This window comes from Suricata suricatta, chromosome 9 (genome assembly GCF_006229205.1).
Source record: "Suricata suricatta isolate VVHF042 chromosome 9, meerkat_22Aug2017_6uvM2_HiC, whole genome shotgun sequence".
Classification (NCBI taxonomy): domain Eukaryota; kingdom Metazoa; phylum Chordata; class Mammalia; order Carnivora; family Herpestidae; genus Suricata; species Suricata suricatta.
Window position 1 is genome coordinate 102,384,991 of NC_043708.1, and position 22,501 is coordinate 102,407,491.

General features: G+C 42.1%; 1 protein-coding gene across 3 annotated transcripts; it reads right to left on the bottom strand.

Annotated features, from left to right (window-relative positions):
* Positions 1 to 601: 601 nt before the first annotated feature.
* SPG21 (SPG21 abhydrolase domain containing, maspardin) lies at positions 602 to 21,305 on the bottom strand. Of its 3 annotated transcripts, none has more exons than XM_029952368.1 (10): positions 21,041 to 21,305; positions 18,842 to 18,951; positions 17,483 to 17,569; positions 14,593 to 14,754; positions 10,328 to 10,408; positions 8,946 to 9,091; positions 6,167 to 6,275; positions 5,291 to 5,398; positions 2,884 to 3,024; positions 602 to 1,335 (listed from the first exon to the last, which is right to left on the bottom strand). In XM_029952368.1, exons 3-10 carry the CDS (start codon positions 17,543 to 17,545, stop codon positions 1,219 to 1,221), a joined length of 927 nt encoding a protein of 308 aa, XP_029808228.1. In that variant the 5' UTR covers positions 17,546 to 17,569; positions 18,842 to 18,951; positions 21,041 to 21,305; the 3' UTR covers positions 602 to 1,218. The 3 variants fall into 3 exon arrangements, with proteins under 3 accessions (XP_029808228.1, XP_029808230.1, XP_029808229.1); XM_029952370.1 differs by having other exon boundaries at positions 18,842 to 19,070; XM_029952369.1 differs by lacking the exon at positions 18,842 to 18,951.
* Positions 21,306 to 22,501: the final 1,196 nt, after the last annotated feature.

Genomic DNA, 22,501 nt, shown 5'->3' on the forward strand with positions numbered 1-22,501 from the left:
GAGCACGCAGCCCCGCCTAGGAAACATTCCGGCCAACAAGACTGAATCTGAGTCTGCCTGACCCTCTAGATGTATGTACCAGTTTATGGGAAATACCAGGGACACAGAAACAAGTTAAAGGGCACCATGAGGCTGCACTCAGCCAAATCTAGATCGTGGGGAATTCTATAGACCAAATGAGCCTGTTTCTTCAATGAATTCATGGCAAGAAAAAAAAAGGAATATGCAGTTTAAAAGAGATTTGGGGCACCTGACTGGCTCAGTAGGTAGAGCATGTAGCTCTTGATCTCAGGGTCATGAGTTCAAGTCCCATGTTGGGCATGGAGCCTACTGAAAAAAATGTAAAAAAAAGAATTAAAAGTGATTTAAGAGGCATTCCCATTGAGGGGGGAGAAAATAAGGCATGAAAGGTACCTGGCACATAGTAACACCTCAGTAAGTGAGACCTGCTGTTACTTTACAATGAGCAAACTGCGCTTTAGAGAGATTAAGTAACTTACCTAATGTCACACCGAACTGGCCAACTCCAGCCCGGTTTGCTTCTCAGAAAGTCCTGCGCCTATGTAGCCCAGCTGGGCAGCTACAGTAATCACCGAAGCCATTCACTGAAATTGAATTTTTATTCCAAATGACTGTAATGGTTAGAAAGACAACAGATAAAACTGAAAATGATTCTCTGTAACTGGAAATTAGAACTAGTTGATGTTGCAGGAGAGCACACGGTGGGGTGACAGCTTGGCACTTGATAACACCCATAACCAAGAAAGCATAAAAATAACCGATGTCCTTCTGATACACAACCTGGATGTGCAGCATTTACAGCAAATAACATAAAAAGAAAGAAAGGAGGAAAGAAAAAGAAAAGGTAAAAAAAACCCCAAAAAAACAACAACCCACAAAATCCCAAACTTCAGAAATTAATATTTGCTTAAGAACACAGTGGTGATGACTTTTGGTAGCAAAATCTTCACAATTCTTAAAATGGGAGTCTTCAAAAGTACTTCCTCAAATTCAAAAGCTAAAAAAACCGAAGAGGGAACAGTTACACTGGCTTAGAAGAGCTGCCGCCTGTCACAAAGATGACAATCAGTCCTGCTTCCAAACACAGTGATAACCAGTGAGCCTGACAGCCGAATGCAGAGGCCACCGGGCGGGCACTGACGCCATGATTGTGCGAGAACTCTCTGGATCACGCCTCATTAATAGCCAACACCACAACTACTGCTCCTCCTGACTGACGCCGAGGCTGCCTTTCTGTACCTCGAGCTCTTCGGCACTGACCATCGACGGGTCAATGGCCGCGTATTTGGTTCCGTGGAATTGCAGCAAATGTATCTGTAGAAACACAGAATCATTCCCTTAAATGTCACTATGGCGTATCAATATTTTATACTTCTAAAATTACAGAGTAATACGTACTAATGAGGGGAAAATGGGAAAACACAGAAAAGGCAAAGAAGTATTTTTAAAAACCACAATTTGAGAGATGCCTGGGTGGCCCAGTCAGTTAGGCGTCTGACTCTTGATTTTGGCCTGCGTCATGACCTCGCAGTTTGAGTTCAAGTCTGCATTGGGTTCTGTTCTAACAGTGCAGAGCCTGCCTGGGATTCTCTCTTCCTGTCTCTCTGCCCCTCCCCCTCTCATTCTGTCTCTCAAAATAAATAAACATTAAAAAACCCCCACAATTTGGGATCTTTGTTCCTTATTTAAAATGTAACAGGTCTCTCCCAAGTTCCTATAAATTTCATCAACATCTTAAATGCTGGCACGCTGCTCTGTAAGTAGCTGCTTACGCTCCTATCCGGCTGCTGTGACTCAGGTCCTTCCCATCCTCTGCTGCTGGACGAAGGCCATGGTGATGGACTCCAGGCATTGAGCTTTTCTGAATTTAGGGTCTTCTACTTAGGATCCACTGCCACGAGTGGAAGACGGGGCCAAAGGATGTGACTGTTTTTTGAAACTCTCAATACTTCTTGCCAAATTGCCAAAGCAGTAATTTCTCACTGCTATTTTTAATTTTTTTAATTAAAAAAAAATGTTTATTTAGGGGCGCCTGGGTGGCTCAGTCGGTTAAGCATCCAACTTCGGCTCAGGTCATAATCTCGCAGTTTTTGAGTTGGAGCCCCATGTCAGGCTGTGTGCTGACAGGTCAGAGCCTGGATTCTGTGTCCCTCTCTCTCCGCCCCTCCCCCACTCACGCTGTCTCTCTCTCTCTCTCAAAAATAAATAGACATTAAAATAAATAGATAAATAATAAAAATGTTTATTTATTTTTGAGAGACAGAGCACAAGTGGAGGAGGGGCAGAAAGACAAGGAGTCACAGAATGTGAATCAGGCTCCAGGCTCCAAGTTGTTAGCACAGAGCCCGATGCGGGGCTTGAACTCACAAACCATGAGATCATGACCTGAGCCCAAGTTGGAAGCTTATCCAACTGAGCCACTCACACATCCCTCACTGCTATTTTAATATCCATTTAAGGTAGAGGGCAAAGTGGCAGTTTTTGTTAGTTTTTGCGTGTGTTTTTTTAATGCATTAAAAATGGATCAGGAAGTTGCTTCATGAATCTTGTATCCTGTTCTGATTAAATTCATTGTACCCAGAAGGCTAGATCACATCATACCGAATGGATACTTTCGGTTTTGTGGATATAGGCCTGCTGTTCTTAGAAAAGAGATGGTAGGTAGAGAGTCCCCTGTCTCTAATATACCTGCTTGAATTTTGCTATAAATTATTAATGTAAACTACCTTTATTGAGCAAATGTCTCATTCCTACAGAGAATTCTGCAGTTCTCTTATTGCATCATCAAAAAAATAAAAAGCTTTGTGTTTCAAACTGTACACTGTGGGTTCAAAGTGCCCTGGCTTCCAAGCTGGGACTTACCTGGACATAAAGATTCACCTCTGCACTTCTGCACAGGTATGGGAAATTGCCTCCTGTTTTAAGGTGAGCCCTCCGGGCATTAGGATACAGTTTGTACATTTCTTCCTTAGCTTCAGTTGAAAGCGCACTCTGGTCAAATACCTTTAAAAAAAAAAAAAACCACAAGGCTGAAACATACTGGTATTTTAATATGTTCTTTTTAAAAAAATTTTTTATAGTTTATTTATTTTTGAGACCGAGAGAGACCGAGCATGATTGGAGGAGGACCAGAGAGAGAGGGAGACACAGAATCTGAAATAGGCTCCAGGTTCTGAGCTGTCAGCACAGAACCTGACGCAGGGCTCGAACTCATGAACCGTGAGATCATGACCTGAGCCGAAGTCGGACTCTTAACCGACTGAGCCACCCAGGTTCCCCAATATGTTCTTTCCACATCATGGAAAGTGCTTCCCAAAGCATTTCTTTCTTGTGAAGAGACACTCCTGAATCCTGGCCAGCCTGGGCCATCTCCTCCTACTGGTGACTTCTAACTCTAACATAAGCTACTGATTTTGTTATTGCATTCTTTGGGGGGAAAGTCTACCATGAATGTTTCCCCCTCAAATGGAGCTAACTGAATTAAAATAATACTAATAGTGAACAATCATTATTGAAAATGCCAATTAATTTCAAAAAGATCACTGAAATTCCAAAAGAACTTTTACATTTTATTACTACTTAAAAACAGTTACATAAGTAGTATATGCTCAGTGGAAAAAACAAAAAACAAAAAACAATACCACCAAAATTTTATAAGAAAAAGTCCAGATCCTTTCGTAGGGGAGCCACTATGCAATTTGGAGTGTATGATTCTAGACATCTTTTACTGCCCACATAAACTTATGTTTACACACACACATTCAAACAACTTTTCAAAAAGTAATTTTTTTAATGAAACACACACACACACACACACACACACACATACAAAGCATCTCCAACTTGCCAAAGCTCATACACCGTTTTCAGTGACCCAAGCTTTGAGTACAGGAGCTCAGCTTTGAAAGATGGGCAAACGGAGCAAATGCACCATGAGTACCAAAGATTTTACCAACAGTACTGAAAAGCTCTCTCTGCATCGTGGTCCATGTTGGAATGTAGAGATTACAGTAAGGAATGAGAAGTTATTATTTACATGCTTGTAATGGATAACTTCTGGACAAAAATCAATTCTTAAGAATATGTTATTTGAATCTAGGAATAAATCCATTTATGAGGCAAAATAGTTATATGATCAAAAAACATAAACCCAGACCACAATGAAATACCACTTCACATCCATTAAAATCGCCATTATCAAAAACCAGAAAATAACGAGTGTTGGGAAGGATGTGTAACAATTTGAACTCTTGGGCATTGCTGGTGAGAATGTAAAATGGTACGACCACAGTGGAAGATGATATTACGGTTTCTCAAAAGGGTAAATGCAGAATTACATATGGCTCAGCAATTCCGCTTCTGCGTATATGCCCAAAAGATGTGAAGGTAGGTGCTTGGATATTCGTACACCAATGCTCACGGCAGCATTATTTACAATAGCCAAGAGGTGGCATAACCCAAATGTCCATCACAAGATGGCTGGATAAACAAAATGTGGTAGATCCATACAAGAGAATATATTCAGTGTTTAACACGGCTACAACATGAATAAACCTCGAAGACGTTCTGCTAAGTGAATTCAGCCAGACATAGAAGTACCAATATTATGTGCTTCCTTATAGTCTGTACCTTATGTGGGATGCATAGAATTGTCAAATACATAGAGACAGAAAGTATGATGTTGGGCCCCAGGGTAGGAAGGGGGTCGGGGGTGGTGAGCTAGTGTTTAATGGCTACAGAGCTTCAGTTTGGGATGATGAAAAGTTCTGGAAATGGACAATGGTGACGGCTGCACGACACTGTAAATGTACTTAATGCCATTGAACTATACACTTAAAAATGGTTAAAATGGAAGTTTGGTTTCATATATTTTACTGTAACTCAAGTATATAAGAAGCAAGCTTTTGTGCTAATTAGATTTTATGGAGTTCTTGATTCTCTGCCCCCATGAGGCAACTTTTCTTTGCTGCATGGATTGTAATAGCTAAAGTGCAGTATCTGTTGATGACAATAGCAAAGCTATAGCAGAGTGGGTAAGGACTGTCATGTTTGTTTATGTTTATTCCTACTCTAATGGTGGTATTCCTATCGGGAAAAAAGTAGGGTAAGCAATACATTGTTTTAGAACTGAAAAAGCGGGTGGGGAGGGTGTAAAAAATAATCCAAGGCAGCATTTGAAGAGGCACACTGAACAATTATAAAACAACTATAAGGATTTTTTATACATTTAACAGGGTAAAGCGTCTATTTGACTTAAAAGGAAGCTTACATCCATAACGGTTACAGGGATGTCCCGAATTTTATGAGGTTCCACATAAGAATTTTGACAATTCAGGGTTAATCTTGAAGCCAGTTCACTCTGACCCAAACTTTCCAGCTGTAGGAAGAAACACACACAAAGTTTTTGAATTAATTTTGTTTCTCACATATTCATTGAGTCCACGGATAATATTTGTGCTTACAAAGGTGGTATCATGTGTGGTGGGTCCAGAAAGACCACCAAGGAGGAAATACAATGTATCTGCAAGACCATCCACTGGGCCTCCTGTGTGGTGGCATTTTTCTACTCTGGGAACCTGGTGTCCATAGCCCTCAACCTGAACTCCTTCTTCAACCAGGTGCCTGTGGGCAGCAGGCCACTTCCTATAACTCAAAAGTGACAAACAGACATTTTAAAGAGATTTTGGAGCTGGGAGAGACCTCGGAAAAATCATCTAGCCCCACAGTCCCTAAATGCAAGTCTGCTACTTTAGACTCACCTCAAGGAGAAAAAGGGGGAATAGAGTAATATACAGGTTCCCAGATATCACGCCCAGGGATTCTAGTTCAATGGGCCAGAGCGGCTTGAACTCTGTATATTTTTTTTTAAGTAGCCTCCATGCCCAACGTGGGGCTCAAACTCATGACCCTGAGATCAAGAATCCCATGCTAGGTGCCCCTGGAATCTGTATTTTTAGAAGCTCCCTCCAAGTGATTCTGATGAAGTACTTATCAACAGTAACGTCTGTGTGGGTGAGTTAATATGGAAGGCTGTGTAGCAACCATCTCTAATACATACTCAGTGCGACGGGTATATCGTCAGGAACCAAGGAGACACAAAAATTCCTAGTACAAGGTGTCCCCATCCCAATGCCCCAATGCTTACCCTGTCCACCATGAAATCAATAGCATCAGCCATCATAGGGTCCACTGGGCCAGAGGAAAAGTTTCCAAGAACTATTTTTTTGAGCATAAATGACGGCATCAGCCAAAAGCTGTAAAACAAGGACCTGATAGTTTATGTTTGCAAGATTACACACAAGTAGCAAATATTCATTCAATATTAAAGCTTTATATTAGCCAGGTTCTTAGGATCTGGAGATAAAAAGACCTGTCAATTCTTCCAAAGAGCTAGTTTTAAAGCATCTTGTTTTTATATACATTTTCCTCAGCTCCCAAAGAGTTACCATTTAATATGATTAAAGTTTTGAGGATTTAGAATAATTATAAGTGGTATTTCAAGTATCTTTACCAAGGTAGATATTTTGATAATTCTGAGAATTATTTATTATTATTATTATTATTATTATTATTATTATTTACTGTTTGGCCTTATTTCCAATGGCTAAACTATTTCCTTTAGAAAACTGAAAAATTGAGATCTCAACATTCAGGTTTATATCACCTTTTGATTGATATTTCAAAATAGCAAAATGAAAGAGCTGTTATACCTCCAAAGTTTGCTACCAGTAGATTCTATTGGGTTAACTGAAGGCAATTCAATCTATGGATTTCTGTAGGTGATTTTTAGTTGATATTTATTCCATTCATTATAAGTGTTGAGAGCCATTATATGGAATAAACACTACTTTTTCTAAACCTGTGGTGAAAATAACATAAAAAGTGCAGACCACCTTCTGATGCACGTTCTCAGTGCACTGGCTTGTTGGAAGTTGAGCTTCCCTCACAGGGCCAGTTGGCCCTCTTTCTGTTACTTTCTCCATCCCGCTCCCAGGGTTTCCTGATTTTCTCATGGCAATGTTGCCTAGGTACCCTCTGTGAGGGGTAGACCCTGTTGGCTTTGATTGCTCCTGTAGCTTCAATGTGGGCACATAGTAAGCACTCAGATATTTGATAAAATGTAGCTCATATGCAGGGGCACAAAGTAGGGGCAGTCTTGGCTTGTGACAGTCAAAACAACATTAAAAATCATCAAAAATAGTCAATGAGCTTTAGTGCATTGTCTGGACGTGAACTATTTGTAGCTAATGTATGTAAGAAATCGTTGCATGAACTCTGAGTAAACTACGGAGATAACAGCAGGAAAAAGCCTTTAAAAAGAACAGTACAATTTGCTTTTTAAAAAAAAAAATTTTTATGTCTTTATTTTATTTTGAGAGAGAGAGAGACGGAGAGTGAGTGGAGAAGGGGCAGAGAGCAGGAGATACACAGTCCAAAGCAGGCTCCAGGCTCTGAGCTGTCAGCACAGAGCCTGACACGGGGCTCGAACCCACCAACTGTGAGATCATGACCTGAGCTGAGGTCGGATACTCAACCAACTGAGCCACCCAGGTGCCCCACAATTTGCTTTTAAGTATGCTATTCGCCCAATATGGGGCTCAAACTCATGATCCAGAAATCAAGAGTCTACCTACAATTTTAAAGAAATGTGAAAATCATGAAAACAATGTTTAACTAGAGCATTATGTGAAAATTAACCTGATCTTATGGGTATGTTTACTCACAGGGCTTTTTCTTTTAGGGTAGAGTCTAGTCTTGCTAGCAATGAAAAAAGATCACATTAAATTAGCTTTAAGGTACTATTAGATACTTATCAAACTACTTAAAATGTTATCTTCGGGGCACCTGGGTGGCTAAGTTGGTTAAGTGTCCAACTTCAGCTCAGGTCATCATCTCGAGGTTCATGGGTTCAAGCCCCAAATCAGGCTCTGTGCCGACAACTCAGAGCCTGGGGCCTGGATTTCGTGTCTCCCTCTTTCTCTTCCTCTCCCTGACTTGTGCTTGGTCTCTCCGTCTCTCAAAAAAATGAGTAAACATTGAAAAAAATAAAAAATAAATTAGTAAAATGTTATCTTCAATAACATTTCTTTCTTTCTTTCTTTCTTTTTTTTTTCCAGTGGGTAGAAGGGGAGAAGGAGAGGAGGAGAAAGAGAATACCAAGCAGGCACTGTCAGAGCAGAGCCCAACACAGGGCTCAATCCCAGGAACTATGAGATCAGGACCTGAGTCAAAATCAAGAGTCAGATGCTCAACCGACTAAGGCACCCAGGTGCCCCTAAAGTGGAATCTTCGATGAAAGGATGGCTCAGAGGAAACAAGCCCCCCATGGGTGGCCCCATGAAGCAGGTCACCATTTCCAACTTCCTGAAAGCAGACTAAGGCTAACGTGTCATGATGTGTAAAACATGTGCTGGCAGAGAAAATGAATTCTGTTTATGGAAACACATTTCAAGGGGATAACCCAGAAATGGAAGGAAAAAAGCAATTTGTACAAAGATTTGCAGTAGAACATGATGAATAATTGGGGGAAGCCAAATGGCCAAAGTGTCAGTCGATATATAGAACTGTTTAACAGCCTAACAAGTGGAACAGACAGGACACTGTGTTAGTTACATGTGCAGCTGAAGGGGAGGTGTTAGCAGCACACGGACGTACACTAAACAAAGCTAACCCATAATTCAGAGTAATAGAAAGAGCCAAATTTAGAGTTCATCCCATCCTTTTTTTGGGCAAAGGTGATGGTTTCTACTTTTAAAAGCCAGGGCAGTTTCAGAAGACAGAGGCAGATACAAACACCCTCCACAGCCCCCACCCCCACCTCCACCCGCGTCAGTGCAACAAAAAAAAATTCCCAAAAGCCAACATTTTCCAAATTCCACTGAATGAACATCCTACAAATTTTGGCTAAATGTTCACGTTCTTACCTGTTTGCAGTCCAAGTTTGGTTGAAGATGGAGGTGTCGCTGAAGGAATTGCAAAGGATGAGGGAATGCACTCTGGGAGATGTATGTGTGTATTCAGCAAATTTCTGGGCCAAAAAGCCTCCCAAAGAAGCCCCAAACAGGTGAACCTAATTGCAAACAAACACAAGGATACAACAATAACAATCACTCCAGAACACAGAACATACCCGCCCCCCAAGTTGTTTTACTTCTCGCCAACCACAGAAAAAAATGTCATTAACAGTCTTTCGATGAAAATATCGATAGCAGTTTGACATTTAGGAAACAATGCATTTCATAAGTACAATTTATACATCCCATCAAGAAAACAATTCGTGCGTGCAAATACAAGGTAAGGAAATACTATCCACAGCTTATACCAGAAAACAAAACCACTTAGTAATTTGTTTAAGAAAACTATGATTTGGTAATTCTTCCCCTAGGTACAAACTCAAGAGAACCGAAAACACATGTCCACATTCATGTGCCCACGAATGTTCACAGCAGTGTTATTTCTTTTTTTTATTTCTTTTTAATGTTTTATTATTTATTTTTGAAAGAGAGACACAGAGACCGAGTGCGAGTGGGGGAGGGGCAAAGAGAGAGGGAGACACAGAATCTGAAGCAGGCTCCAGGCTCTGAATTGTCGGCACAGAGCCTGATGTGGGGCTCGAACTCACAAACTGTGAGATCGTGACCTGAGCCAAAGCCGGACGCTTAACTGACTGAGCCACCCAGGTGCCCCAGAGCAGTGTTATTTTGAATAGCCAAACAGTGGCAACAATCCAAACGTGCATCAACCAACGAATGGATAAATAAAACGGGGCACACCTGCACGCTGGGGTATCACTTGACAATAACAAGGCGCGGAGTGCTGCTACGCGCCACAACGCGGACAGGCCTTGCAGACCTTACGCTAAGCGGAAGAAGTCAGTTAGAAAAGACGAATATTGCATGATTCCATTTATCTAAAACATCCTGAATGGGTACATCTACACAGGCAGAAAGGAGATTAAGTTGCCAGGGCTAGGGGAGGAAGGGTGAAGAGTCATTGCTAATAAATACGGGGTTTCTTTTCGCGGTGAAAATAAAATGTCCTAAAATTGACCCTATCTGTGACTATATTAGATATATATATATTTATATATTAAAATATATTTATGTTTATACATAAATACATACCACACCTATCTGTGAATATATTAAAAGCCATACTCACACACTTTAAGGGGGCAAATTGTATGGTATATGAATTATATCTCAAAAGAAGTATCATATAAAAACAAAAGATAGACAACACCAGGCTTTACAATGTAAATGCTGCATTAAAATCACATGTAAGTATTCAGTTTTAGGGTACTCACTTTATCCAGTTGTAAATGGTCTAGAAGTTTTCTGAATCCATCACAGAACTCAAGATGGTCCCAGTAAACTGGATACTGCAACTGAAATAATAACATTACTAATTAACAATAAATACAGGGGTGACTGGGTGGCTCAGTCAATTAAGCATTCGACTTCAGCTCAGGTCACGATCTCATGGCTCATGAGTTTGAGCCCCGTGTCGGGCTCTGTGCTGAGTGTTCGGAGTCTGGAGCCTGCTTTGGATTCTTTGTCTCCTTCTCTCTCTGCCCCTACCCCACTTGCACCCTATTTCTCTCTCAAAAATATATAAACATTAAAAAATAAAAATATATATATATGCAAAATTTAGGACTCCCATAATAGCATTTCTTATTTGTTCAAGCTCTGTTCCTTATTCATATTATGTGAAATTAGATCTCACCTTCTCTTAAACTGTAAAATTCACACTTTATCTAATATACCAATTTGTTTTATTTCTTTTCAATGTTTTATTTATTTTTTGAGCGAGAGAGAGGGTAAGCAGGGGATGGGCAGAGAGAGTGTGGGACAGAGGATCTGAAGCAGGCTCCACACTGACAGCAGCAAGCCTGACGCGGGGCTCGAATTCAGAACCATGAGATCATGACTCAAGCTGAAGTCTGACATTCAACCAACTGAGCCACCCAGGTGCCCCCGCTAATGTACCAATTAAAAAAAATAATAGCACACAAGAGATGTGAATAATGATGTCAATTCACATCTGTTTCCTTTCCAAATAGCTAAGAAATTCTGAGGTTCAAGGTGAATAGAGCAGAACCCTTCCAAGTAAAAAAATGTTTTCCCTTTAATCCAATTTAATTCCAAAAGTATGGCTCTGGAGAACTCGAAATAAAATCCTGTCTAAGGAGAATTCCCTCTCTTTTTGGCAGCACTGCTTGAAGTGAGTATTCAATAAAATTATTCCTCTTCTCTTAATTGACTTAGGCATTATCCCTGATTTATTATACTTTTACTTGTGACCAAAAAAGCATGGTGCTTGAGTAGCCTATAAAAGCTGGTGAGGGGAGGAGAAGAAATACAAGTCACCACCCCCTTCCTGGAAGACCCCAGCTAGTCACCAAAGAATCCCACTCCTTTTAATAATAAGCAAAACCCGTCTGACAGGCCAGTTGTTTTAAGTACTTAGATCCATTCTGTCATTAACAGGTTGTTTGAATTGATACTATCATGTATACAAAAGGATAACTTTAGATTTGATGTAATTCTATTACTTTTACTAATAAAAATTTCACTGTGGATAAGATTCCTCTATTCCGACAGGTTGAAGAACAGCTGCTCCCTATCAGATAATTTGAGAATTGGAGTCAAATGATAGAAAAGAAAGCTATCACAGGGCTCCCGGGTAGCGCAGTCAGTTAAGTGTCTGACTTTGGCTCAGATCATGCATGTTATCACAGTTCATGGGATGGAGCCCCACGTCGGGCTCTGTGCCGACAGCTCAGAGCCTGTACCTGCTTTAGATGCTGTGTCTCCCTCTCTCTCTGCCCCTCCCCCATTTGTGCTCTGTCTCTCTCTTTCTCTCAAAAACAAACATTAAAAACGAAAACAAAAAAGGAAAAGAAGGCTATTATATTACAAAAAGATAATATAAAAATATAAAAATAATATAAAAATATCTATGCCCAAGACAGGTGATAAAATTGTATACAACTTAACACACACACACACACACAAACACACAACTGAGTACAAGTAAAACTGGAAATCTGAATAAGATTGGTAGATTGCATTAATATCAAAACCCTGGTTATATTATCCTACCACAGTTTTGTAAAATGTTACCATTGAAAGAAACTGGGCAAAGTATAAAAGGGGTATCTCTGTATCACTGCAGACAACTACAGGCGAACCCATAATTATCTCAAGAAAAATATAAATGACAAAAGGACCTGCACTTTTCAACTGCTAGACACTAACAAGTATGTAATAAGTTTTAAAACCTATGAGGTAGGGGGGCCTGGGTGGCTCAGTTGGTTAAGTATCTGTTCTGGCTCAGGTCATGATCTCATGGTTCATGAGTTCAAGCCCCTCGTTGGGCTCCTCACTGAGAGTATGGAGCCTGCTTGGGATTCTCTCTCAAAAATAAATAAGTAAGTTTTAATAAATAAATAAATAAATAAATAAATAAATAAACAAACAAACAAACAAACCTTGTGGGGTTAGGCACATAAGGACAAAGTAACTTTGAAAACCCCACTAGCCCTTCCATCCTTCCTCCCTTCCTTCCTTCCTCCTTCCCTCCTTCCCTCCTTCCCTCCTTCGGACAAAGTAACTTTGAAAACCCCACTACCCCTCCCTCCCTCCCTTCCTTCTTGTTTTATATTTAAGTAATCTATACACCCCATATGGGGCTCAAACCCACAACCATGAGATCAAGCGTTGCCTGCTCCACCAACTGAGCCAGCCAGGCGCCTCAACTCCTCTCTTGATCCATTATCTAGCTAATGACATAAGGAAACCCCACATGAAGCTTAAGGCAGGAAGAAATATTCAGCCAGAAGGGAAACCAATGGCAACTTGCCAGCTTGGAGCAAAAAAACACACAGTCAACTTCAGACAGTGCTCTGAAGTGGGAGAGACGCCTGTGGCCGCCCAGTTTCCCGTCCCTGGCTGATCAGCAGGGGCCACCAGGAAAGGCACAGTCGTGTCTTAGGCTGTGGAGGGCTGGGATGGGCGTGGTTGCCACCCGCTTTCCTGAAATGCCGTCCACCAAGAGGAATTATGAGATCCCAGAACAAGGGCGGCTTATGTTGCGGAGACTCAAGCCTGTCATATGAGGAATGATCAAAGTATGTGGAGAATTTCTCCTGAGCAGAAAAGACCTGGGGGAAGGCAGCATGCCGACAATAACTAGTTTTCTAGAGAAGGGCTGTCAGGAGGAAGAACTGGATTTGTTCCATGTTGTGTAATTGGTGGTAAACCCAGTAGAATTTTCAGTTACCTTCTAAAACAAGAGGTCTGGTCCATATTTTCTCTCCTTCAGAGAGTAAATAATACTCTCACAGGGAGACCCGTTTACACTTTACTATTCCAGCTCCTGGAAACAAGTGCCAACTCTAAAGCCCAAGAGTTTCTCGTTCCTCAGAAGTTAGGAGACCAGCCTCCATTGTTTTTTGTTTTTAAAGGTTATTTATTTATTACGGGGGGGGGGTGCGGAGAGAGAGAATCCCACACTGATGTGGGGCTCGATCTCACAAACCTGAGCGGAAATCAAGAGTTGTACACTCAACTGACTGAGTCACCCAGGAGCCCCTGACCAGCCTCCGTTGTTACAGAGTTGAGGCATCGCGAACAATGGTGCCTTCCTCACCTACACTGTTCTTTCAGAAGAGATTCAAGAATCATCAATGGGCAACTAGATTTAGACCAAACTCAGGGATAAAATAACTGTTAGAAACAAACAACTTAAGTAAATGCTGAGAGTATGGGCTAATTAATAAGCCCCATCCCAACTGTCAAAGACTTACATCAAAGCAAGCTTTCAGTCAGCTGCTTGTCAACAGACCCCTCTGCTGTATAATACTACACATTCAGCTCCCCTGGAGGCAGTGGTGTAAGGAACCAGGAGTGGAAATGGAATCAGAAGACTCCCACCACCTAGCGGCCATGGCCCGCCACCATCGTCAAAATGGCTGGACCTCCATTTCCTCATCTATAAACAAGGACAATGATTCCTACCATTCAGACTTAAGAGAATGTACACAAAAGCTGGGCATAGGGGTTTCAACAGAAGTCTGCCCCCTCTGCATCTCTGTATGTCCGTGTACTGCATCGGACTCCTTCCAAAGGCTTTATTTCACATTTAATTTTTTTTTTATTTTGTAAATGTCTTATTTATTTATTTATATTTTTTAATGTTTTTTATTTATTTTTGAGAGACAGAGAGAGACAGTGCGAGAAGGGGAGGGTCAGAGAGAGAGGGAGACACAGAATCCGAAGCAGGCTCCAGGCTCTGAGCTGTCAGCACAGAGCCCAACATGGGGCTCGAACCCACAAACCATGAGATCATGACCTAAGCTGAAGCCGGACGCTTAATCGAGCCACCCAGGTGCCCCTATTTCACATTTTAAAAAAGGAAAACAACCTTACCTCCGCTTAAAAAAAAAAAAATTCCCATTACTATAGTTAATCAGGAACAGAAGCTCCCACATACAAAAAAAACCCCAACCAAACAAACCCCCTCCTCACAAAATGTGGACTTGAATACTTAATCAATAATACTTACAGCTATAACCCGGTAACCCCATCCAGTCAAAGCCAAAATCTGCCGGAAAAACACATCTGCAGTTCCGCTGACAGGGGGAAGAAATATCAGAGGACACCTGATATTTCTGGGGCCTGCATCATACAGCGACCATATTTTACTATCATCATCATCCACAATGATCTGGAGGGAAAATTATAAGAAAAAAGTGGAAAACCTTACAGATTCGGTTTGATATTGTTGCTTTACACTACAGTTTCTGTGACACTTTGAATGCCACTGCCTTGGTTGTTACAAGGTGCTCTAGGGATCACACCAGACAAGCATGTATAATAAACTGCTTAGGTCTCTTTTTCCTGCGAGGTGCCAACAGACTGCACAGAATTGCCTTACACTCTTTCAAAGAGCCTAAAGCTCTTGTTGAAATCAGTTTTTAATTTTCCTTCCCATCCATGATTATATAAAGTCTATTTTGTTTACCATTAAACAGTGAACTCTGTATCAGCATTTTATTTCTTCCCCCATACTTCTGGCTTTGTGTGTGGGTAGGAGGCAATTTGCAGAGTCATTCTCCAGCGCTGCCCAGAGCAGAGGAACGACTCCAGGCCCTGGGGACAAACTACGGAGAGATGGTACCACTCAGGAGATGGTTCTGGAACTTGATGTACACATCTCTGAGGGGGAGACTTTTGCAAAAGAGTTAGGACACAGCAGGTGTAGGTGTCCCTGTTTGGGAAGAAGGTTTCGAACCAGTCAGGGGTAGGGGGTGGGCACAGGGAAAAACTGGCTTTCTTGGGAAAAGCGGGTTAGGAGGAGGAAGGGCATCAGAGACCTTCCTGAATTAGTGGCTCTTAACCCAACAGGAAACAAGATGAGCATTAAGTGGGCTGAGACAAGTCAAGTGCTCAGCGCGGAGTTGGGCACAGAGTGTTTCCGTGAGTGTTAGCTATTACTATAACTCACTGCATGATAGTTTACTTCTTGTTTTCTGTAGCTGACTTTTCAGTGGTATTTGGAAAAGTACATTAACTGCCTGAAATTTTGCCAATGCAAATCAATATTTATTCTACTTTTACACTAAAAAATTCAAGGCCTCCAGGTTCTGTTTTCTGAGAGCTCCCAGTTGGCAGGGCTGTGGCCCCTGGTGTCACTGTGGGTGTAACATGCTGACTGGGATCACTGGATTCACTGGGAACAGACAAACGGGCAAGGCGCAATCCAGAGGACACTAACAATTCCCTTTTAGACTTCCCAGGTCACAGATGATGACAGTAACATCTCATACTCATGTTTCTGGCCTTTTATTTGCCACACACAATTTTGCTCTTATTTTATTTCATTTATTTATTTATTGGCTAGGGTTGTGGTAAAAATCTCTTAATGGCTTTTGACAGTATACACAGTAAATCCCAATCTTGTAAATAAAATTCATATGAGATAAGAATATATTTAGATCTCTCAAATTTTCTAGGAAATTATTTCAATAATCCATTTGGAAGAAAAGTAAAATAGCATAGTCTCCACTCTTTACTGAGATAGAATTGACATAGTATGTTCTGACTATAAGCCATAAATACTTAAAAGTTGCTTATCACTTCAATTTTCCCAGTGTTCTCTGAATGGCAATTTTGTCAGAATCCCCTTAGAAGACACAATATCTATTTGATAATTTAAAATCTAGCACCACAAAATTTCAAGCAAACTTATCATGACTTGTGGACCAAATGGGTCTCTCACAACTGGGGAAAATCACAATGAAACTATCTCTACATGGTACCCATAACTACTTCCAAGAATATTTAGAGAAGTTTGGGTTGTTTGTGGTCTGTGATTAGCTTCCTGAGAAAGTTAAGTCCATCGAGGTGAGCGCATGTGAATTATTTGAGGGGATGGGACACGGTAGAGGGACCGTAAGAGCCAATCATCCTTTAGCACGGGCAGGAGTTTCCCAGGGAGCAAGAAGGGAGGGCAGCTCCGTTTGGTAAGCAGTTAAGTACTTCTGACTTTGAAGCCAGATTAATTTGATTTTCATGCAGACTCTACCAGGCTGAGGGACCTGTAACAGGTTAACCTCCCTGGACCTTGGTTTTCTCATCTGCGAAAGGGGCACATCACTACCGGCTTTGTTAAACTGTTGGAAGAATTAAATGCGGTATCTGCAGACCTCCTATAACAGTGCCAGTTGTCTAGCAGATACTCTGTTTATACTTGGAGAATTGTATCTCCAATTGCTATAGGGAGAATAGTTTTGTTGTTAATTCAAACCTGCACGGTACTTCCACAGATGTCTACCCTGACAAAATGATTAAAGCAGAGACGCAGATGATTTTCATCTCATATTGCTTCAAAGGGATCAGCAAAGACCTTGCTCTGTGACCTAACTAGCTTTTGTCCAGTGCGATCCCCAAGCATTTGGGATTAATTACGGAACTCAGAGTCAACAGTCAAACGTCACTGTGAACGCTTAAGGTTTTTGGACATCCCAGGCAAATATGGTTTTCTGAAAATGACTACCATTACAGAGGATCTATAATGTGGCCCAATGAAAATCTTAAATCTGAGGAAAAGGAAAAGGCTTTATAATAGCATCTGACTGCACTTACTGTATAGTTGCTGCTGCTGCAAGCTTTCCACTAAACTCGACGGAGTACATATATTCCTGCTTGCTTGATTACACAAAAGCAATCATAAAATATTGAGTACAGTTATACCCACTTTTACTCTTGAATGCATCTCAAGAGTTCTCTGCACTTGACAAAGAAGGGGTGAACTTTATGTCTGCAACCCAGACTCCTGATATTTGACAATCACTTTTACTCACTCTCAAACACCGCGAAGGCATAACATCTAAGTCACAAACAAAAACAATACAAGATTTTGCAAATAAGAGGTGTAGTAAAACCATACATACCTTTTTAAGGGGAACTGTACTTCTAAACCAGTTATAATCAGGAGAGACTTTAATCTCTCCCATGATTAGCTGAAATGGAGGTTAACCCTGAAATAAAAGCATGTGATGTTTCATGTCAAGAATTCATGTTTACATCAGAACCAAATGTAGAGACTGGTCTAGCTATGAAAACAATACTTTAAATGGTAAAACCAAGGAAATGGGCTATTTTACCTTGTCAGTATATACTTAAACTACAGAAAACAATTTGGTGAAATCCTATAGTCATAGAGCAGGAGGGGCCCCTGAGAGATAATTACTCTTTCTTAGTTCCTCCACACGAAGAATCTGGTCTAGAAAATTTAAATGACTTACCAGTGATCTCAAGGCTATTGCAGAGCTAGGACCCGAGGCAGGACAGTGTGTTTGGACACCAGACTGCCTGTCCTAGGTAAATGATTCCCAACTGCAGTACCACCACCTATGTGTTAACAGTAGCTTAAGAACCCATTTTAACAAAGATGTCTGAGAGAATTTTAGGGAATAGCCCACACTAGAGAAAGGGGGTAACAGAAGCCTGCTTCCTGATCAAGTCCCAAAATGCCATAAATCTAACTCTAGTGGAATGTCACTTCAGAACCTCACATGTACTTCTTAATGCAGTTCTCGATGTGATTAAATGTGATATGCCCTTCCCTGAAAGACCTATGATCAGATATCAGGATAGGCTTGAAGGCACTATAACCAGCAACAAAGCATGTGTCTTTAGAAGAAATATGCAGTCTTTTGTTGGGAGATTAGTGATTTCTAGCTTTTACAGTTGCGTGACCTTGGGAAAGTCACTGACCTTCCTTGGGCTTGTTTTTTCATCTATGACTCTTTCACCACTGTATTTCCAAAGCCCTGAACAGTGCTTGGCACAGAACAGGCATTATCTGTTGACTAAATGAATGACCATGTCCTAAGGAGACTGGATCGGACGATCCTAGAGTCTCTTCTGACCCAGGGATCTAATAGCTCTGGACTGGCTGGGCGTCTTCAAGGGAAAGGCTGCCCCTCCTGTGTTATGTCATAACAGGAACCTGAAATGATTGCAGATTCTTATTGCCAAATGAGGAGCTTCCACCCCCTGGTTTGGAAGATTCAAATACTTGCCATGCATCCTGTCCTCTACCCCCAGAGCAAGTATGGATTTCCTAATAGGGCTAGAATGCGTTCAAGACCACTGTACTTAATTCCTAGGCTGACTCTGAATTGTTATTTTGAGTGGTTGGTCAGGAGGTATGGTTCTTTGGAATCGCCCGGAGCTGGGGACTCCTTTTTGGCCCTCCACACCTGCTGACTCAGGAATACCGGAAATTTAGCAGTCATAACAGTTACCTTTAATCTCGGGGGGGTTACTAAACCCCAAGGAGATGAGAGATGTAGACATCCGTTATTAAACTTGATTTACAACCTTGACATTGCAATAATGGTCTGTTCTCTCAAGGCTAGGATGGTAATTTTAGAAAAGTTTGTTAAAATCATAAGCTGTTCTCAAAAGTACCAAGAATATCATTAGCCAGTCTTATGCTGAAACCAGTGTGCACAGATGTAGTTATAATTCATCCTGGAAGAAAGAAAATTGTTTCTTGCATATCCATTTTCTCTTAATAAATATTAACATGTTAAAAAAAAAATCTAAGCCATTGGAATCTACTCAGTAGGCTTATAAAATACCTAAGCTACTTAAAGCCAGAAAGTTAGCTTCTGAATTTGCCAAACTTGGGATAAATTAATTCAGTTTTGGAATTGGCTGCAAGGTACAAACCAAACTATCACAGACATAAGAGATCATACACAGGCACACACATGCACTGACATCCACTTCTTCCCACAGCAATAAGTAGAAAGATGTGCCTTACCACAGTCCTTGGTATTATTCACAACCACCTCAGCATAACATTTTATAACTAATCTCACTGGATGGAGAGATTCCACCCGACTGTGACTAAATATCTGTAGAGGCAAGTGATTTTAACACTTGTGCCAGTTTGGCAGTACATGAAAGGTAAGATAGATACCAAATGTTGCATCTGACCAACTGACAACTAAGTTAAAAAAAAAAAAAAAAAACACTGCTGCAAAGAGAAAGCAGCTGTGAGTGGTATGAAAAGGAAGTTTGTTCTCCCAGCTCTCTTTCATTCACTAAAGGAGTATACTTTTCCAAGTCACAAGAGGAACATTCTGTATATGGCAAAAAAAGGTTAACTGAGATTGTGACCAGACTGGTCAGTATTAAATAAGAAAGAATGTAGACCAGGAGCTCAACACTGATTTGATCTCTCACAGTTCAATTCTTCATAAAAACAAAAGCACCTGTTCAGACTGGTGGGAAAAGGGCTGCAGAGATCAGCCTTAATCTTGCCTAAAGAAATCCCTCCTCAGGGAGTACTTTGGACAGTCAGTCCTCTCTGGCCCTTGTGATGCTAGACAAAATTGCCAATTGTGAGTGTGCATCAGGAATCACATGCACTTACCCCTCAGGGATTCAACAGAAACTGCCAGTTTACAATCAATGAACTCAGCTTTAAAAATGTTTAAGCCACATAACCAGATTAACTAGTCAGAGGTTTTTGGATCCTTTATCTCAATCTGTAGTTGGTCCACATATGGAGAGTCTGATTATTCATACCAGCAGTAACTAAATATTAGACCCTGAGAGTCTCTAGGCGATGAAGTTGGCTTTTTTAATGCAAGTCTCCATAGCTCACCACTAGCCTTTCTTCAGATTTCTTTAGGGGAACATTTATCCCTCTCTTCTTCAGGAACTTATTCCAGTATTGTCTAAACCTCATGGGAGGAAAAGCTGCCTACTTGACATTTCTTCTGTGGCACCTCATCTTGCGCTGTCTTGGTATAAAAGCTCTTGGAAATTTGCACACAGCTATTAAGTTACTCGGTTTCTTGAATCATTCTGCTAACAGGAGCTGGAACATTGTACGAGGAGACAAAGCAGCAGCATAAACGCAGAATTTATAACTCCCGAGGAAAGCCAGAAGAGGAAAAGCAAAACACTCTAGTCCTGCTACTTTCCTCATCCCCCATTCACAAGTCTCACACCTGGTACTCAGCAATGACAAAGACATTTGTCACTTTCAGGATGAGGTGCAAGCTCCAAAATAACCAGCTTCTGCTCAGAGTTCTTAAAAGTTGAAAAACATATTCCTGGGCTGCAGCAGTGTATCCCCAGGACCAGATTACAACAGTATGCCCTGGTCAAGCGCCCCAACCCCCACCCCCAGATGATCCAAACACAGACCCCACCCTCTCCCAGTCCCACCAGTGAAAGCCACAAAAAGGCAGGGTCACAGGTACAACGACCACCCCAGGAAGTCAAACTTGACCTCAGACAGATAGACACACATACACAAATGGACATGCGGTCACGTGCATGATCACATGGACCGGCCCACTAGGGCTCACACTAACAAAGTCATACCCACAGAGGCAGCCGCCACAGTACATACACACCCACCTGCAAACCTATACACATCACACACCCACATCCCCGCTTCCAGGGCCTCGCCCACCCCTCACCTGCCGTGGCCACCCCCACGTCCCTTTCCCTCCTCCCCAAGGCGGCTCTTCCCTCCAGTAGAGGCCGGGGAGGTGGCTGAGTCTGGGTCACTGCGGGCTGCCGGTGCGCTCAGTACCCGCAGGCCCAGAGGGCTGTGGGGGCGAGCTGGAGGGCGGGCCTCCGAGGGGCGGGGCGCGCGGCCCGACAAGCTTCAGCGGCCGCGCTCCCCCTTCCCGAACGAACGGTTCGCGCTGTGGGCGCGAGCCTCACGCTTCCGGGTTTGGAGGAGGCGGGGCCACGTCCTGAGGAAGGGGCGGGGCTGCGTGGCTCCGGCGATCACCATGACGACAGGGCGGGATGGGACCGAGGTGAGAGGCTCCCGGCCGGCTCCGTACATTCTGCCGGTTGGGAGTCGGCGTCCGCCCTGGAGGTGGTGGCAAGCGCGGCGAGCATGTTCGAGTTCCCTTTGGGTCAGCTCTAGGTCACCCATTTGAGGTGGGCACCGAGGGAGATATTGTGCGAATGGCGGAAAGGGACCCCCGGCCCCTTGGGACCTCCCTCTGCCTTCAGTTTGCTGCCTCCTGGAGGAAGCAGGTGCGGACCATTTTCTCTCCGCCACGCGAGCTTTGACGGGACCCCCTTTGGGTCACTGGCCTTAGTGAACAGCGCTTTGTATACTCTCTGCTTGGCAAGATTTTTTCCTCTTGGCACAATCGTAGACGCCCTCCATAGTCCTCCGCTGTGACGCCCCTCACAGCACTTTACAGACTTGTGCTGACGTTCTCCCACCACGTCTCCACCTCCTGCAGCACTTTCCTTTAAAAGAATAGAGACTATTCATATAAACTTTCTTCTTAAGCAAAATGTGGGGGAGGTTACTTAGTAAAACATTTGCATTTTGCTGAAACAATGTATTATAAGGTTGGATAACATGTAAATCTTGTTTGAAGTCTTTTTGTGATCCTGCAACAAGGTCCTGTTGAAAATGCCTGCCCTAATCTGTTTTAGGGAAAGCTTATACCCTGTTTAAAGGCTTTTGGTTTTTGCCCTCACCCAGGCAACTATTTATGGGATTAAGGTTAGGGGAGAGTCTGAGTAAATTGCATCCTTAATCATGACCTCTGCTTTCCGGCTCATGAGTGTTGGGTCCAAGTCTAGAACTTCGACAAATCCCAGATGCATTCCCCGGAAGCACAATAACTTGCTAGCCTCTGGCTCCCCATCCCATCACTGCTTTTAGAATCTTCAGTCAGTCATAGGAAGTGGTCATTTATTATAAGCACTACATAAGTGTATAGGGCATGTTTCTACAGAAGATTTTTAACCTTATGGCTCCCCGCGCCCCAAACTTTGGAATAATTTAACAAAAGGAATACCTGGCAAATCACTGGGTGCATGTAAAGACCACGACAGGTACTCACTGCATTATTTACATCTCTCCAGGTGGGCTGTGAACCTTAGGGCACAAGGAACAGACTAAC

Excerpts from the sequence above, each read along its gene's own strand:
- SPG21 (XM_029952369.1), bottom strand. The coding sequence starts at position 17,545 with ATGGGAGAGATTAAAGTCTCTCCTGATTATAACTGGTTTAGAAGTACA. Across the intron at positions 14,755-17,482 it reads GTACAGTTCCCCTTAAAAAG|ATCATTGTGGATGATGATGA; the intron begins GTATGTATGGTT and ends TTTTCCCTCCAG. Across the intron at positions 6,276-8,945 it reads CAAACTTGGACTGCAAACAG|CTTTTGGCTGATGCCGTCAT; the intron begins GTAAGAACGTGA and ends CTTGTTTTACAG.